General features: G+C 32.3%; 1 protein-coding gene across 1 annotated transcript; it reads left to right on the top strand.

Annotated features, from left to right (window-relative positions):
* The first annotated feature begins 395 nt into the window (after positions 1 to 395).
* Positions 396 to 1755, top strand: LOC100268038 (ethylene-responsive transcription factor TINY). Its single transcript, XM_002283828.4, has one exon. The coding sequence runs from the start codon at positions 737 to 739 to the stop codon at positions 1460 to 1462; it is 726 nt and encodes a 241-aa protein (XP_002283864.1). The 5' UTR covers positions 396 to 736; the 3' UTR covers positions 1463 to 1755.
* The last annotated feature ends 17400 nt before the right edge of the window (positions 1756 to 19155 follow it).

The raw sequence follows: 19155 nt of genomic DNA, 5'->3' as shown, positions 1-19155 counted from the left end.
AGCATCAAGTTGGGACCAAATCAATATAGGCCTCAAGTATTGAAACATGGACAACGGCACATTTCAAGCCCTTGGTTCAGTGCCCAAACCTCCCGGCCCCCTTTTTATATATGTAGTACGTGGATTTGACGACCCATTGATTTGGACCGTGGTGGTGATGGTGGCACAATGTAAACCCTAGCTTGTTACCTCTTGCATGCCACAAACATTATAATAATATAACCAATAAACAATATCAGAAAGCATAGCCTAGATTTTTTGGTATGTATAAAATATGATGGAGATAAGGGAGAAATGAACAGTGAAGGAAAGGTGAAAACATGGAAAAGATGAAAGTGGAAGAGGTATTTTGCGTGGTAATGTAGAGGGCAGAGAGACCCATTGTACTCTGGGTCTAGCAGGGTGACCCATTTCCGTTGTGGGGTACCCTATGAAACTCTTCTTCTCTTTCTCTCTCTGCGCCTTATAAGTGTTGTGTGAGTCATTGGGAAATGATGGGGAAAAAAGCTTGACGGTGTAGCTAACCAAAGGTGCTTGTTCTCCTCACTTTCCTTTCACTTCTAACGCTTCTATATCTCTCTCTCTCTACTTCGATCATTTCAGCTCTTTCTAGACCTATTCACCCACTTCTGTCGAGACTTCTTTTCTCTCTTTTTCTTTTACTTGCATTTTTCTATTTCTCTGTTATCAAACACGGCTGCTGTGGGCTCTATAATCAAGTGATCAGTCAGTTACAATGGCTGAGCCGCTGAATTCTGAAACTGAGAGCAGTTCCAACTCTGGCTCTTCTTCTTCATCGTCTCCGTCCTCTCCTGGCTCGACTCAGTCACGTCCCAACTCCTCGAAACCGGAGCCAGAGTCGAAGAAGATGAAGAGAATCCGGGACTCCAGCAAACACCCGGTATACCGGGGGGTGAGAATGCGGAACTGGGGCAAATGGGTGTCTGAAATTCGGGAGCCTCGCAAGAAATCGCGTATCTGGCTCGGCACTTTCCCTACGCCTGAAATGGCTGCCAGAGCTCACGACGTGGCGGCGTTGAGCATCAAAGGAAACTCCGCGATTCTCAATTTTCCCCAACTAGCCGCCTCGCTGCCTCGCCCCGTCTCACTCGCTCCACGCGACGTCCAAGCGGCCGCGGCCAAGGCCGCGGCGATGGATAAATTCGACTCTCCGTCATCCTCCTCCTCGTCCTCATCATTGTCGTCATTGGTGTCCTCCATCGACCTATCGACGGCGTCGGATGAATTGAGCGAAATCGTCGAGTTACCCAATCTGGATCCGAGTTTCGACTCGCCGGAGTCCAAGACCGATTTCGTGTTCGACGACTCTGCTGATGGGTGGCTCTACCCTCCACCATGGCTGCAGAGTGTCGAGGATTGTGGGTATTTCTCCGAACAGTTACTGGTGCCAGAGAGTTTGATCCCCGGTAGCTTTGAAGCCTTTTTGTGGGATAATAACTAGTGTTCAAAAAAAAAAAAAAAAAAAACATCTTGTGTGTGTTTTTCTTTTTTGTTTTTGTTTTTGTTTTCTCTGATTTTGATTTTCTTGCTTTTGTTTTTTGTTGTTTTTGTTTTCATTTTTGAGCCCTTGTTATTTTTCTTTAAAAGGGCTAAAACCCTCTCTCCCCCGCCCCTCTCTCATTACCTTCCTCTTTCTCTCTGTGTCCATGTAATCTCTTCAATGAATCTAACTGTACATTGCTAGGGTGGAAAGAGCTAAATGTCATAAATTTTCTTTCTTGGTTGGTGCGAACACATTAAAGCCTCCCTCTCTCCTCTCTCCTCTCTCCTCTCTCCTCTCTCTCTCTCTCTCTCTCTCCTCTGAAAGGAAAAGATTACTGAACTCCAAGGGAACAAAAGCTTCAAAGCTCAATTCATCTATGAAAATTCTCATACAAGTGAAGTTGACCATCTTCTTTAGGCAATTTCCATCTTGGGTTCTGTGTAAAAACTAAAAAAAACCAAAAACAACGGGAAATTGTCATTTTTTTCCCAGTTGAGAATCCATGCAAAAGGGCAAGCCAAGAGCAAGGATGCAAAAAGTTCAAGAGACTCAAACCTCAGAAAGGTTGAATTCCAGTGAAAAACCCCAAATTAATTTCTCCTTTTGGGCAGATGGCAGATGGCAGATGGTGAAACATGGTGAGGTGTGATAGTGACAATTTCCCCATTGGGGGTAACAGTATCCATCTAAGATTTATATCCACTCTGCTCATTGCATACAGACACCCTTCAGATTTGAGGCAACCAAGGCAAAAAGAATTTCAATACGTGACCATTCCATATTTTTTTTCCTTTTTTCAAAAAAAAAAAAAAAACCAATATAGTTTTTGTTCACATGACCCAAACTCTCTTATTTTTCATCATAGACAAAATATTTTATATGTCAATAAATTAAGAAAAGTAAATTCAAAACAGTGATTAATTGAGGAGACCAAAATTATTTACAGTTATTAAATTGAAATTAATTGGGTGTGGAAGGCATTAGTAGAGAGGCCTAGGGTACACTTTGCTTTCTTTTTTTAGTAATATTGTTATTTTTAATGAGCAATAATGACATATGGAATCTCTTCACAGCTCCAACTTCTATTCTTAGAAGTGGATGAGGTCCTTGGCCTAAGAGCCCTAGCCCTAATTGACCACCAACTTTAATTTATTAAAATATATATTAATGTAGGAGATTGGGTGGAAATTTTTTATCCTGTTAGGAAATAAAAACATTATAGTACTGTTCTGGATATCTTTATTTGGAGCAAGTAATGATCATCCCTGACCCAACATGTCATACAATTGTTAATTATTAATGCTCAAATTTTATGGATAATGTTAATCTAATCCAAAAACAATTGGAAAATTGGGTGTACATTTGATACAATTTTTTATTTTTTTTAAATTTTAAAATATTAATAAATTTTATATCAAAATTATAATCTCTTAATTTAAATAAATAAATTTATTTTGTATCTTTAAAAAATTTTCAAATTTGAAATAGTAAAAATATTAGATAATTTCATATTTTTATATTGTACTTAAAAATTATTATGAATGACATCAGAGTTAATACTCAATACTCGTCTAAGAATTTGTTTGGTTCAATGAGAAGAGTTTGTCACTTTGGTCTTACAATTTGTGAAACAATGGAAAGTATTTATGATATCTCACATCAGATATAAGTGAAAGTTTCTAAGGATGAATTTTTTTAATTATATAGACATATTTTAAAATCATAAAGATTTGTTTAATTCAACAAAAAGTGTTTGTTTGGTCTTGTAATCCGTGAGACAATTAAAAGTATTTATTATGATATCTTACATTAGATATAAGTGAAAGTTTCTAAAGATGATTTTTTTTTAATTATATAAACATTTTAAAATCATAGGGATTTGTTTAATTCAAGAAGTGTTTGTTTGGTCTTGTAATCCATGAGACAATTAAAAGTATTTATGATATCCCACATCGGATATAAGTGAAAGTTTCTGATCTCATAGATGAATTGTTTTTAATTATATAAACATGTTTTCAAATCATCAATCGGATATGCCTCGTTACTATTACTATTTTTCATTTTATTTCCAAACAGCCATCAAAATATTTTCTTTTGATTGGTCCTCAATTGTATGGATTCGAACTGTGAAAATTGTGGTAAAACGAGCACAAAAATTCTTCAAACTACAATGATGATGTTTGGGTTAGGCCCAAAAGTTGAATAAATAATAATATATAATTAAAAAAAATATTTATTCAATTAAGATACATGCACGAAGAATCAACATTACTGTGTGGGTAAAATATTTCTTCAATTAGGATACATGCATGAAGAAGAATCAACATTACTGTGTGGGTAAAATATTTCTTTAATTAGGATACATGCATGAAGAAAAATCAACATTACTGTGTGGGTAAAATATTTGTTCAATTAAGATACATGCATAAAGAATCAACATTACTGTGTGGGTAAAATATTTCTTCAATTAGGATACATGCATGAAGAAGAATCAACATTACTGTTGAGGCCTTGCGTCCCTGTGATCCACGTAGTTGCCAAATGGATGGACGCACGATCTCAACCAATATAGATTCCTGGTTCAGTCGTTCCTGTAAAAGGCGTCTGGACAGGGTGTCCGGACACACCCTCCGATGGTTTTGTCAACCATGGTTAGAGAGAATAATCAGTTGGTCTTTTACTAGGTATAGCAAGTTTACCTTCCTCTTTGTGTGAAGGTCCATATATATAGCATTTAGGAGCTTTGTTTCTCTCTTTAATGGTAGGAAGATATTTTGGTTTGTCATGATGCCTCTAGGTGGTGGCAGAGCCATCATTACCCTACGGGCGGCTGACAGAGATCATGGGAGGTGTCGCGGTTATCAGAGATCGTTGAAGGTGACTTGCCATCATTTCACTCCTGTCCTTTCACTCTGTAGGTGGCGGAATGTGGGTCGTGACAGGCTGTTGGAATGACGTGCAAGACCTGCTTACTTCAGTCAACGATCCGGACAAAACATATCCGGATAGGATATGTCGATCGTCCGGATGTGATATGGCGATTGTCCGGATGTGATGTTTGCGAGTGTCGTGTGCCTCTCCCTGAGAAAGTCCGGATAGGAGAAGCGTGCCATGTGTCCTCTTGGGGAAATCCGGATAGGGATAATCCGAATATAAATGTGTGTCACGTGTCATCAGGGGGTGGGGTCCCTGCAATTACTGTGTGGGTAAAATATTTCTTCAATTAGGATACATGCATGAAGAAGAATCAACATTACTGTGTGGGTAAAATATTTGTTCAATTAAGATACATGCATGAAGAATCAACATTACTGTCTGGGTTTCTCTCTTTCTTGATTTCTGACCATATTATATCTTTTAGTCTTTGTTACACACAGAGTTGGTAAATTGGAATGTGGAATATGATCCAACTTCTACTCATTCTTATCTTCAACAGTAAATTTATTTTTTTAACTCTTTCATTGACTCGTGCTTTATTTGCTGTCTTACTCTACTCTACTCTACATTAATGTAATTTATTTTATTAGAGCCATATTTTATTAATTAAGACTTGTACACAAGATATTTTGTAATCAATTATATAAATATTATCCGTTTTAAATTCAAAAAATCGTAAACGTCTATAAGATTAAAAGATATTACAAATATCCCTAAACATTCTTTACGGAATAAAACAAATCATTTGTATCCAATGATATAGATATTATTCACTCTACACTCAAAGGGGTTCTTATCACTTTAAAATGTATTTACAGAGTTAAAATAAACTTATACTTATATAATATCAAAAACTTTCTCTTATTTGATATGGGATGTCACAAACCTCTTATAATATCGATTTAAGATATATATTTAGTCTTAAAGGTATATTTAGAGCTCAAAAAATATAAAAAAAAAGAATTATGAAAAATGATTTTGTTGAATTTAAAAGAAATTATAAATTGTTCCTTTGTTTTTTTTTTTTTCTAATTTTTTTCTCGATTCCAAACATAGCTAAATATTTGGTAAAAGGAAACTTCTTTTGTCAAAAATAAATTGTAATTAACTAAAAAAATTATTTGGAATTGTCCCTTGTCTACTAGTGTTAAACTAAAAAAAAAAAAAAAAAAGGAAAGTTCTTGACTCATGATTGTTTTAGCTTTGGATTTTTGCCCTTTTCAGATGAGAAGAAAGGTGGCCAGGAAGCATAATACATAGGATATTTACATGTGTCTTTCTTTTCCTCTTTAAGCCTTTATTTTCTTCTGCATTCGCGTGGACACAAGACAAACCACATAAACAAATCTCCAAGACTGCCCCAAGGCCAAGCTTTTGCTGCCAAATGCTTTCCAAAATTTCTCCCCCTCCACCTCTCCCTATCTCCCTCTTCTCTCCTTTTCAAATAATTGCTCTCTTCATTCCACACCATCCCAATAATTAAATCATATACATTTACGTGTTCCTTGGAAGTTTCCTACGTGCCCTCCTTCCATCTTTCTTTATTTGTCTTTCCTATGAAAAGTCTTAATATTACTTAAAGGGGAATTCTCAGCATTTTTACTTAAAAGTAATTTTTTTTAACTATTTTTAAAATAATTATCTATCAAATATTTCTTCAAAAAATACTATAAATAACTTTTCAGATTTTTCAAAATGTTTTTTAAATTTTATTATAAATTTAATATTCGTTTGAGAATGATTATAGAAAAAGTTTCTAACATTTCTAATACTTAAATAATAAAATATTTTAAGTATTAAAAAAACTAAAAACGTTTTCATAAAATCACTATTAAACGTACTCTTAATTGTTTTTCAAAAATATTTTTTAAACTGACAGCACTTATCAAAATTATTATCAAACAGACTCTTAATTTCATTTTTTTCTTTTTTTGAATATCAAATTATCAAACACTATGTTTATTTAGTAGTGTAAGAATGCGATATAAATTCCAAAAACAATCTTTCCCGTTTAAATACATGATTTGATTAAATTATTCTATTTGATAAGGTTTAAAGATGGAATATATTCTTTGATTTTGAATGTTGTATTCTTAAAAGAAACAATCTTATTCTATATAAATCTCTTATCCAATATGTCAATGTAGCCCAAGTAAGAAAAAACTAAAAAGACAACATTAATTCTATGATTTTGGGATAAGTTCAGTGTCCCTTTCTTTTATAACGTAACCTTTGTCAATTTGTTGGTAACATGGGCACGTATGCGATAAAGAAGTGCCACCATTTCCAATTTTAGAAATATTTAACTAATATCCATCCACATTTTAAATGAATTTAAATATATTTAATTAATGTAAATCTTAATATTAAACAAAAATTAGAATCATTATAAACTCAATTAATTACACTTTGTTTCGTTAACCAAACCATGTACACATATCAACAAAAAACAAAGAAAAAAAAATTAACATGGTTCAACGATCGATATAATCCAAACGGTGAAACTCTAAAAAAAGTTCTTAATTATAGTCACACTCACTAAAAAAATCGAAACCCTAAACATAAAATGGTTGAATATATAATAAAAATAAACTCATTAATCATTAAATTAAAAAAAAACATTATTTAAGAGAAAATACTTCCTTCAAATCCCATGAGTTGACTGAGCAACTTAATCCCGATATTTTAAGTGATGATATTTTAAGTGACATGTAATAATACTGATTCAAATTTTATAATTCGACATATTTTACAAATAAAATGAAATATTAAAATCCTGAACAAATGGCTTTCTTGTTTTATTTTTTATTATTTATTTATTATTATTATTTTTTTGCTGAGTCATGGCGCTGTCGTACCATGAAAATGGCTTCTCTTTTACGGAAGAGGCAGGTAAGAATTTATGGTCGTGAAGAATAAGCATTCATTCACGTGCGCAATTATATGGTTGGGCAAAGGACAGCACATCTCTGAAAGTATGTAAACATTTTTGACCGCACGAAGAAGTTTCATCTCAATTTTTCTTTAAAAAAAAAATAGTAAATAAATATGACTTAGAGCTTGTTTAGAGTGACATGAAGAGAATTTTTTTTTTTATGAAAATTAGATATTCGATAAATTTTTTAAAATAACTCATTTATAATGATATTTAATTATAATTTTGTTGAAAATCAAATTTATGTTATATAATATATTATTAAAAATACTATCAAAATATTTTATTTTTAGTTTCTATCTAAATATGAACAACCTATTTAATAACTGTTTTTAAAAGTAGTTCTGAACCATAAATTGAAAACAATTTTTAAAAATTGTTCTATCATATTTTGTAGAATAAAAGTATATTTGAAAACTTAAAATATCTTTAATATTTTTAAATATATTCTAAACATAATCTTTATATTTAGTGTTTTATTTTTAATTATTCTATATGTTTTTATAATTATTTTTTAAAATAATGTTCATAAAACAAATGAAAATGACATAAAACAATTAAAAAAATGTTATATGAATATCATATTTTTTTTATTTTTAAGAACAAAAGAAATAAAAGAATTTTTTATTGCCAAACATTTTTTTTTTTTGCTGAAAAACAAAATACTATTATTAAAAATAGCTATCAAATAGACTTTAGATGTCCATTAGAATACACTTCTTATTTTTCTTTTTTTTTTAAATAATAATAATAATAAATTTTGTATAAAAGTTAGAACATCATTTAAAAAAACCACACATTTATTTAATGATTTTAAAAATCATCTTAAAAAATTTTAAAATTTAAAATAGTAAAAGATTTTTCATACTTTGATATATTTTTAAAAAAATAGATTTTAGGAACGTTACCCTTTTAATATAAGTTTTAAGAGTTCTTATATCTTATATAAAAATTACTATTATTTTTCAACATTAAGGAAAAACATCAAAACAGATACTAAGGAATTATTTTTATACCCATGAAAACACTATTAATGGAAATATTAAAAATGAAAATATTTTAATCAAGCAAAATTAGTTTCAAATGATCTTTTAAGAGTATATTTGATAGTAGTTTTATTCGAAGTATTTTTTATAAAATTGCTTTCTTTGAATATGTTTTTAAAAGAATCATCTATTAAATGTTTTTTCAAAAAATACTACAAGTAATTTTGTAATACTATAATGATTTTTTCAGATGTCTAAAAGTATTTTTTAAAGTTTACTAAATATTTAAATTTTTTTATGACGCTTCCTAAAATGACCGATACTACTCTAATTTTAACTTGGTTGTTGCCTAATTTATGCTTGAATTTTGAGTTCACATGATTCTCCCATTGGATTAGGACGCATAGCTCAGTATAAGGAGTGAGAAGTAACAATTTGAAAAAGAAATTTTCTGTGAGGGATCATGATCGCAGCTAATGCCAATGGCTTGTTTGTTAGCTCACAAATAATACAGCAAAATGACAAAGAATCCCCATATTTTAAAAAGAAAAGACACGTGTAACAGTACCTAACACATATACTATATGGATTAAATATTTGTATACGTAGACATTGCAACTAATACCATATTATATTGGCATTTTTGGAAAGAGGGAGTCAAATAAATTAAGAGCAAAGAAGAATCGTTACCCAAATGAGAAGGACATGCAAATGAACTAAAGAATGAAAATAAGTCATCTATGGGTGCAACTTTATTCAATTAAGAAGAGAGATCAATGAATGAAGCTATATTTTATTTCTAGCGTGCTTGCAAATTGTATGGATACTATTATTTTTCTATTCATAGGTTAGTCTCTAGAGGGTGGCAAATGGATTTTAGGCTTTTGGGATATAGATGTTAAAAAGGAAGAAGGTTTGTTGTTTTCTTATTTTGGGTGACAAGGAATTTTAAATCATTGTGTAGCACTTGAATGTGATGGTAGAAAATAGAGAGAGAAAATTTGGATTTTTTTCCTTGAATTTGAAGGCCAAATTCCAAATTGAGAATAAGTATATTTAATAAACTAGCTCTTGTGGGATAGTGGACAGGATAATGAAATTGGTTTAAGGCTAAGGGAAATAGCAAAATGAAAACATTATGAAAATTTGGAAATCAAAATTGAATAAAATTGATTGACCTTTTGAACTTGCTTATTAGGGATGTGGATAATCAAATTGATGGGTTTAGATTCAATTTTAAGTGCTCTTTTAAATATGGTATTATTGAAAATAATTAAATTCACTTTATCAAAATATTAAGAAATGGCATGTCCTGCATTTCTATAAATAAATAAAAATACTTTGAATTAAAGTTTATTTGACAGTAATTTAAGAAAAACGACTAAAATTTTTTATAAAAAAAATATTGTTTTCAAATGTTAAAAAAGTTACAACCATTTTCTAAAATCATCACTAGACAAGCTCTTAAATAACTAAGAAAAAGATCAATAATTTTTATATAAATCAATAAATGTTTTAAACTTAAATTAGCATTTTAAGGACATTTAAGATATAGAGCATTTCATTCAAACTAAGAAAAACTATCGTAGCAACAAGGTTGATCCTTGTTTTATAATCCAAATATAAAAACTAAGAGTCTATTTGACTGTGTGATTTAAAAATAGTTTTTTGCTTTTAAAAACAAAAATTATATTTAAAATTCTTTAACATTATTTGGTCATAAGTCTTTAGAAATAGTTTTAAAAAAATAAAATGAAATAAAGAGCAATTTTTAGAGAATAAGTAATTATCACCAATTTTAAAAAAATTAAAGTAAAACATGAGTCTATTTAGCCATATTTTTTAAATCTTGTTTTTAAAAACTATTTTAAGTTAAAGAATAAAAAACAGTTTTAAAAAACATGATCAAACAAACCCTGATTTTCTAATTTGATAAACAAATCAAGATAGCTCAATTGTCAAAAAAGTTTCTCGATCAATTGACTTCCAATGTTTTGAAAATCCAAAACCCAAATAATTTTTTTTTTAAAAAAAATGGTATATGAGACTTGGTTTTAATAAAATCTCACAATATCTTTACAAGAAATTTTAAGTAGGATTAAGAATAATAGGAAGATTTGTCAATTATACATCATGGTAGATACTCCTGATGAGGAAAGCAAATATAATTGATGTGAATTTGTATAATTGGCCAATAATACTAATGCAGTTGGGACAAAATGTAATTGAAAAGAGGATCAACCAAGACTGACCCATCAAAATAATTCATGAGAGATTAAATTGGCACATAAAATATTCTTAATAGAGAAACAAAAACAAAACACACTTTATATCAGAATTTGCTTTTTCTTTGCCATATCATACATGTCCTGCTGCAAAAGCCCTAATATGCTCAAGAAACACACATTTTGTACACATCTCAGCTCCGGATTGCCCACCATTATCCTCCTCAGGGATTTTTGTATATTTTCTCAGAGACAGTTCCAACTTTTTATAGACCCCCAAATAATTGAAGAGAAAGCTAAAGGGAAACTTTCTAGTGAATCTTCTTTTATCTTTATATGATATTCCAAGGCTCTCCCTTATTGATCCCCACACCCATATCAGACACTCAAAAATCTTAGAGCCCACTTCCCATTTCTCTTTAATGAACACGGTTTCTATATCTGTAGAGATTTATTTGTACGAGAAATCTAATCTCCATGACCCCATTACTTAGCTGGTGAGCCTTTTAGAGTGCTCTCTCAAAGGCCAAAGCAAATCCAGACCCCCACCCCCATCCTTGCTTTCTTTTCCATCCTTTGTCTTCTTATTGGAAATTTTGCCACATTTGTCTCTCTTACCTTTTCCCCTTTTAATTTTTAAAAGCTTTTATCACCATAGTGAAGTAGCTAGCAGACACACACGTAGGCCGGCAATGTCTATTAGATTTTTCATATTTTTATTGGGTATTATTATTATTATTATTATTTTGGTGGTTGGAGATATTTCCACATGTCTATGTTCTTTTTTTTAATTTACCTTCTTTTTTTTTGTGCTAGTTTCAAATTCTTATATTAATGTTTTGGTTGCCCCGAAAAATCGTTTTCTTCTAAACCAAACAACTAAGCCCTAATTAAAGGGAAAATAAGGCTTAGTTGTGGTGGAATAATGACAATTGAGTAACCCAATCACTTAATTTGATGTTTTATTGGTTGATTAAGTGCTAACTACAAAGATCAGACAGATTTAATAATTGGTTTGTAATTAAGCCGCTTTTCAATTATCATTTGGCCTTACAATCTAGTCAAATCAACTACCTAATCATTCTATCCGATGATTATCTTTAGATGCGATTGCATCCACCATGAATGGCACAATTGGTCCACTCTCGTAAAGCTTAAGGGTCAAGAAAACTTATTGCTTAAAATACTCATTTTCTTCTTCTCACATGCTTCAGTCTGCAATTCAATTGGCAAGGGAAGTTGCCAGCTAGATGATCCACCTCCAACCATGTTGGATTAAGAAACAATTTCTAGCCTCTTGCTCTTTGATCACCATAAGAAAACATAACCGATAGGGGAGATTAATGATATAGTAGCTAACTAGGATTAGGATTAAATGTCTAATCCCTGGCAATTCATCTACAGGCAATTGCTCTCATCCACATGTATACGGTATACCTTGGAGGGGCTAGTGGGTAGGGGTCTTGAATCTTGATATGCCCTGGCAAGGTGGTTGGGGTGATTTGATGGAACTTGGTCACAAAATCTAGAGGGTGGGGGTTTGAGCACCGCCATGCATTTGTTTTTTAAAATTGATATAACCTTGGAAATATATGGGGAGGTAGATAGGCTGATCACCATTCTCTCATCCGTCATCTCTCCATTCTTTTTCACTTAGGACATGTCTTTCAATGCATTGCTGTGTGAGTTGTATGGACCCTCTACATATTATGGTGCAACAGACAACAAGGTGACAGTGATGGGTCATAGTTTTGGTCACTATAGGAATTGGAGATGGAAGTCGCTGAGATGTGGAGAAGGAAGGAAGGGGGTCACAATAACATTATCATACTCATCAGCCACCTTAATTTCCCCCACACCCCACCACTCCCACCATCTCTCCTCCCTCCATGATTATATCGAGTCGAATCTGCATTTATAATCTTTTGGTCGCATTGGCAATCTTCCATAGGCTGTGGATTTTCTTGTCATCCATCCATCCATCCCCCACGTGGGCGCTATCTAATGCTGATATCTTCTTCTTCCTAGCCGGGTGCATCAATCAATAAAATATGTTCTACAATTCAAGCTTCGACCCATCGACCTTCATTTAACGCTGGTCACTTATCAGTCCCTGTGATATTTTTTCCAAGTGTTCACATGCATCTACCATTGCTCTCTCATTGTTATGTATTTAAAGAAGCAAAACCCATAGAAAGAAAAAGGAAAAAGTATCAATTGATCAGAGAAGGCAGGATGTGACATGTAATTTAAACTTCGGAGACATGAATTGATCTTCAATGTTACTTATTTCATCCGGCACTTCAGCGACTTCTAGACTTTATGTGTTGACTATTTATCCCAGCATCCCTCCGAATTTTTAGGGTAACCTAGCTTCCAAGGATTTCTCAAGCCTCATTTTTCTGCTTCCATGCAAAATGTTGCTTTATTAGTAAACCAATATTTTACTGTTATTAATCAGTAATAGTATGCAAGAAAATTGCCAAGAAAAAGATGAAGAATCTTTCACTGGCGAAGATGTTACAACAACTCAAGGGCCCTAAGACTGCTATGAGCTCAATACGTGTGGCCCTGGATGATGCTGGACCAGAAGCCACATTTGACTAGCGTCGATACTTTCTGTACGGGCGAATATATATATACGAATTCCAAAAGGCTTAATTATTTTGATAAGAAGGGTAGCTACAATAATGAATTACTAAAGATGTTGACACATCGAGAACTTTGTCAATGCACTGCGTTTCCACTATTTTTCTTCGTGTCTTTCATTTTGGTCCCTCAAAATTACTGTCTCATTTCCCATGTCCTTCCTCCGCTGAATTTCTCCAAACTTGTTGTATGTCAGTGAAATAAAAACACCCCAACCCTTTTTCAATATCTCTTCCATATTTGAATCAGTGAATACGACCCCTCTATTGACTTTAGGGTGACAAGGTTTGGGGCCACAAGGAGGAGGGGGGTGGTATTATTGGAAGGCTGTGCTGTTGTCATAGATGACATAGAGAAAGCCCTTGTTTCTATATGGTAATCCTGAAAAATCTCAGCAAAATAAAAAGGGACATAGACCGCAAAGCCACCATCTTCTATTTTATTTTTATGTAACTATTCTGTCCCACCAACAACAATGACTAGCGCCACTATAGCTACAGTGACCGACCGCCGACCCCGACCGCCGACCTCCACCTCTCTTTCTCTCTCATAATCCGTAGTTCCTTTTTTCTTTTACAGTCATGATTACCATGTTCAAATTTTCAGTTTTGATCCACGTATGTCACATTCTAACGTAATTTATCTAAATTTATCATGCATCAAAGTGTTAAATGTCGCGACAATGGCAGAAAAAGTAGAACGTAAAGATGACAACATGTCTGATGCCTCTTTTAATTTTTAATTTTTATTTTTGGTTTGGTATGGAGAGAATATGGGGGACGATGATTAATTGAATTCCTGTCCTTAATGCTTCTTACAGTAAAGATTCTTTCATTATGATTGAACAATGACTGTGACCTTCACAAATCTTTTCATAGGCTCCTAGCTGTGTCCAACTACTACAGACACCGCCTGTTATTTCTTTATCATCATGTCAAACGTGTTCTATTGTTTTTCCTGAGGTAATCCACATCATCCACCTCTTCCTTCTACACCCACAAATAATTAGTGGAAAAATATTTTAAGAATTTTGTCCAAATTCTATTAATTAATTCATTTTAATGGGACCATTAGTCATGATTTTCATTTATTTATTTTTAATTTTGGTGGAATTTGTGAATAAAGCCAGAAAATGAAGAAAATTAAGGAAAGGGAAGAATGAGTTGAATTGAATGAAATTGGCAGAGGGCAGATAATTATGAATATTAATCCAGAGTGGCGGAGATGAATGATGAGGGGTGTTGAGGCTACCCCACCCCACCATGCAGACGTGGCTAAAAACCCACGTGGTACTCGGTAGGAGGAGGAAAGGCTGAAGTGAGTCGTGTAGTTTGAAGTCAAAGGCGAGGCCACCTGGCAACAGCTAAAAGATGACCGGCGAAGGAATCGGCCTCCCGTCGCTATCCTTGTCTCTGTTCACTACGCGACAATTTTAACTGACACTGATAACGACTGTCGGCATGATCTTCTACCGCCACGTGTCCCCTTCCCAAACCCCCTGTTTCACACCCTTACAACGACGTCGTTTCACTTGAGAGCCGACCCGGTAACCTATGCATTGTATTATTATTTTTATTTTTTTCCCACATGATGAGATTGGATGCCATTGAATTGAATTATGAGGAGTAGGGCGAGTATGATAAAGGCGGTGTTGGGTGAGAATGATATAAGGGGGTGTTTGGTAAAAATGAAATAAGAAATAATTCTTACAAAAATTAAATTTCAATTATAGGTGAGATTTCAATTTATTATAAAGTGAAAAATTACTATTTTACTTTTAGATTTCATTCATCAAGCTTTGATACCTCTTCATCCCATAATAAGATTTTTTTTTTTTGTCTTATTATTTAATAACAAAAAAAATCTCAAAATTTATATTTTTTAAAATTAAAAAAAATAATTTAAATTATGTGTAATGATATTATTATTATTATTATTATTTATTTTCATTCCTATTATTATTAAATATTAGAATAAAAATAAATAATCATTCAAATATTAAATTTCTATATTTATCTAAATACTAAAAAAAAATCATCAAATTCATTTTCATTAAAACAAAATATTCTCCATACCAAACACCCCCAAAAAGTCAAAACATCCGTCCTTTTTCAAGTTTGCTTATTTATTATTATTATTATTTAAAATCTAAAAAAGTATAAATACTTTTTATTTTTATTTTATCATAAATTTTGCAAGCTTGGAACAAGTCAATTCTCTGGTCCTTTTTCCAGTTTGCTTTCATTGTTATTATTATTATTATTTAAAAACTAAAAAGTCTAAAAAAATATAAATATTTTTTGTTATTATTTTATCATACATTTTGTAAGTTTGCAACAAATCAAACAAGATTATTTGGGATTATTTGGGCCAAAAAAAAAAAACCAGTGGTAGTCTGGCCAAAAAAATAAATTATGCTCCATACTTTTAAAAAGTAAAGATTATTTTTTATTTATTTTTAAAACCAAAAATGGGGAACATTATGAACAAAATGTATGATGACTAACAAGATACAGATCAACTGGGGACCTTCATTTTAATCTCATGCATGCACCAAAAAGATTTAAAACCATATAAATACAGAATCTGAATGGGAAAGGAGTCTGCTTGATGTTGGTGCAGTCGATAGCATTTCAAAAATCAGTGGTACAGACTGTCTGCTCTATAATGGTGGTCACATTAATCATGCATCTGTAATAGATGTTATGTTGAATCAACAATTCAAGTTCCACATAAAATTGGTTAATTTTTAATTTATAGGGCTGCTCAAGAGGGTGGTATGCATAAATCTCCTTCACATCAATCCAATCCCTAACTTTTGAAACTTGAGGCAGCTGCAGGTAACTTGTCCCTGAATTATTGAGCATCAAAGGATAAGAGTATGACGGGGTTTTCACCCATTGGGTGTATGGTAATGAAGGTCACAATCACTTCACTGTTCTATGCTTTTGGGTACACTATATATGTCTTGTTTATGAGCCCATGGCCTGTCTCTCGAGGGTTCCCCCTATATATAGGCCCCTATACATATATTAGGGTTTGTAGTTGTTTTATTAATTGAGAAATATATGGGCAGCGGCCCTCTCCCCACATTTGTACCACGTACATATTGATGATCAGACATCCTCCTTTGCAATTAATTACTTCATTAATTCTTAGCATCGTTTTCAATGTGGTGTAGAACTTTGTACCGCATAGAATTTGGTAATGTTGCGTGTCATTACTAGCTATCTGATTTTGTACACATATTTCATTTCTCATAAAGTCTATATGATCTCCCGACTCATGAAATTTCATTGGTCGGTGACAAATTGACTATATGTACACCTAACAGTAGCACCAACTTGCATAAAGAAATGTCAAAAAAAGATAAAGAGATCGACCTAAAAGGATAGAATGTGGGTCCCGGGTAGGGTAGGGTAGGGTAAGCTGTGAGGTGTTGTCTAGGAACCACGTATTCAAAGAACTTGGAAGTAGCTAGAGAAAAACATTTCGTACAATATTATATGCAATTATCCTCTAAATTCTTCACTAATATAATTCGAACACGACTCAAATCCGAAGAAATCGTTACCATCATCTTAATTGTCGTTTGACATTATGGGCAACAGAAGACGAAGATATTCACTGCAAGCTCCCACAAACGAGACATATGAAAAAAAGTCCTACTTGCTAATCATGAAATCGATACGTAAAATTAACGAACTCCGTGACCGAAGGGACATGGTATTTCGATACTTTTCACCCCTTTGTGGTGCAGCTTGCCCTCAACTTCATGAAATGAGAATGCTGCATGGGGTCACCGTAGTGAAGCTACAAAGAAAAAATATCTGATGGTAGGAATAAGAACAAACCATTTGGGTGTATTGTCAAATTAACAAGGATTACAAGGTGACCCCTTATGATTCTCCACTGATTCTTTTCTGTATAATGCCACCAAGAATGATTGCAGGACTTGAAGGGCTCACTTTGATTAGTTTAATGTATTTTTATAAACTATATGTTTAACTTATTGTTCCCCCTACGACCTATCAGCCTAGTTTGAAGTCCTAAGAAGTAATCTCCAAAGTCCAGAGTAGCTAGATGATGTCTGTCAAGGGAAGAAGGATCTCGTAGCCCATATCCTTCTAGGGTTTTAATTAATTCAGAGTAATGGACAGAACATTTTGAGTGGCAATCTAGAAGAAGATCAGCAACGACATGAATGAGAGCACTTAGTTTAGAAACCGATAATCAATTAATTAACAAGTCTTAATCCCCAGAAGCCCTTGTTCACCTTTGGAATGTTGAAAGGGCCCTGAATAATCACCTAAATATCTTTGAGTGGTTCCCCATTTTTTTGACTTCTTTTTCCGAATGCTAATTAACTTAATCATGAAGGGGATGAAAAGAAAACTTGCTGGTTTGGGTTTCATTTGATGGGACTCGGAGTGGTGTCCCCTTTTTGAGATATCAATGAATTTAAACCTTGATATTTATATCACGTTAAATTATAACTATAGCCTTTTTAAGATTCTTACAAATATTAACATCCAATCCATCAACTTTCCAAAATATCTTTCAGGTTTGAAGTCAAAATTACAAACATAGTTGGCTGGATTTAAAACATGTGCTTTTATCCTAATCTTATCTTTATGTTAATTCTTATCTTCGCAAACATAAAGTAAACAGGACAGGTGAAGCAGGCCAGGTGTAGGTGTAGAAAATTCCCAAACTTATCCCACCTTATCCTGTTTAATTTTTTTATTAAAAATAATTACAATTTATTAATGTTATAAATATTTATAATTTAGTTTTATAAAAAGTAATATTTAATATACCTTTAAAAAAATCAACTAAATATATATATTTTTAACATTATATATAATTAAGATAGACGACGGAACAAATTATATTTGAACACATCCAGAGTTTTATAAACTTTCTCAAATTCACTTTGAACTCACTTATCTTGATCTCAAACTTGTTCCCTTAGAGGCGAACAAAACCCGATTATTATTCCTACTTACATAAGTTAAAATAGGTCTTTTACAATAAATAATATTCTTTTTGTTTTCATACATTAAGGTTGTATTTATTTTTTTTACTTAATTTTAAATAGAGTTTTAATACTTAATAGTATTAAATATTAGATTGTTTGTTTTGTAGTATTTTATTTTTATTATGTATTAAAAAGTAAAGAAAAATATTTTTCTATTTAGAAAAAACTAAATATTTTGACTTTTTCAATTCAGTAAAAAATTTATAATAAGTCATGAAAAAGTATAAAAACAAATAGATTAAATTTTGAAAACAAATTAATTTCAACAAAAAAACAAACACCCTCTAAGTGTTTTGTTTTTCTTTTTTCTTTTTTAATAAAATTAGTCAAATACATTAATTTATTACTAATATTAACATGCATGCACCAGGCTCCAACAACTGCATACATAAGAGCTTGCTTAACTAGGACCCAGTTATGAAGCAACCAAAGAGCAAATTGTCTAGTGAATAAAGCTGAAAGAATAAAAAGGAGAAAAAGGAAAATGGTGGAGGTTAGGGGAACACGAGAATGAAATGAAATATGATTAAAAAAAATTAAAAAATAAATAAAAAGGAGGTCGTACTAGTTGTAATCCATGATTTAGTTAGCAAAACAAACCTTTCAACCTATCATTGTCAAAATGTCCATTCTTTGTGACATATGAAATGAACGGCCAGGGGCACAAAATGTTGTTATTTAAGGAAAACAATCATGTAGTAAGAAAGCAAATTTGCTTTCTTATCTTTCTAATTATGAAAAAAAAAAGTCATGTTTAGTCTATTCAATCAACTGTTGTTAGTTTCTTAATCGTTCTTATGTTTTTCGTTATGAAAGCAATAATGAAAAAAGGAAAACCGATTCCCTTGCCCCGACATCGTTAAGATTTTGCCACACCT

Source organism: Vitis vinifera, chromosome 4, assembly GCF_030704535.1.
Source record: "Vitis vinifera cultivar Pinot Noir 40024 chromosome 4, ASM3070453v1".
NCBI lineage: Eukaryota > Viridiplantae > Streptophyta > Magnoliopsida > Vitales > Vitaceae > Vitis > Vitis vinifera.
This window is presented reverse-complemented; position numbering and strand designations above follow the sequence as displayed.

Bases quoted from the DNA above. Each gene is read 5' to 3' on its own strand.
- LOC100268038 (XM_002283828.4), top strand. From the start codon at position 737: ATGGCTGAGCCGCTGAATTCTGAAACTGAGAGCAGTTCCAACTCTGGC.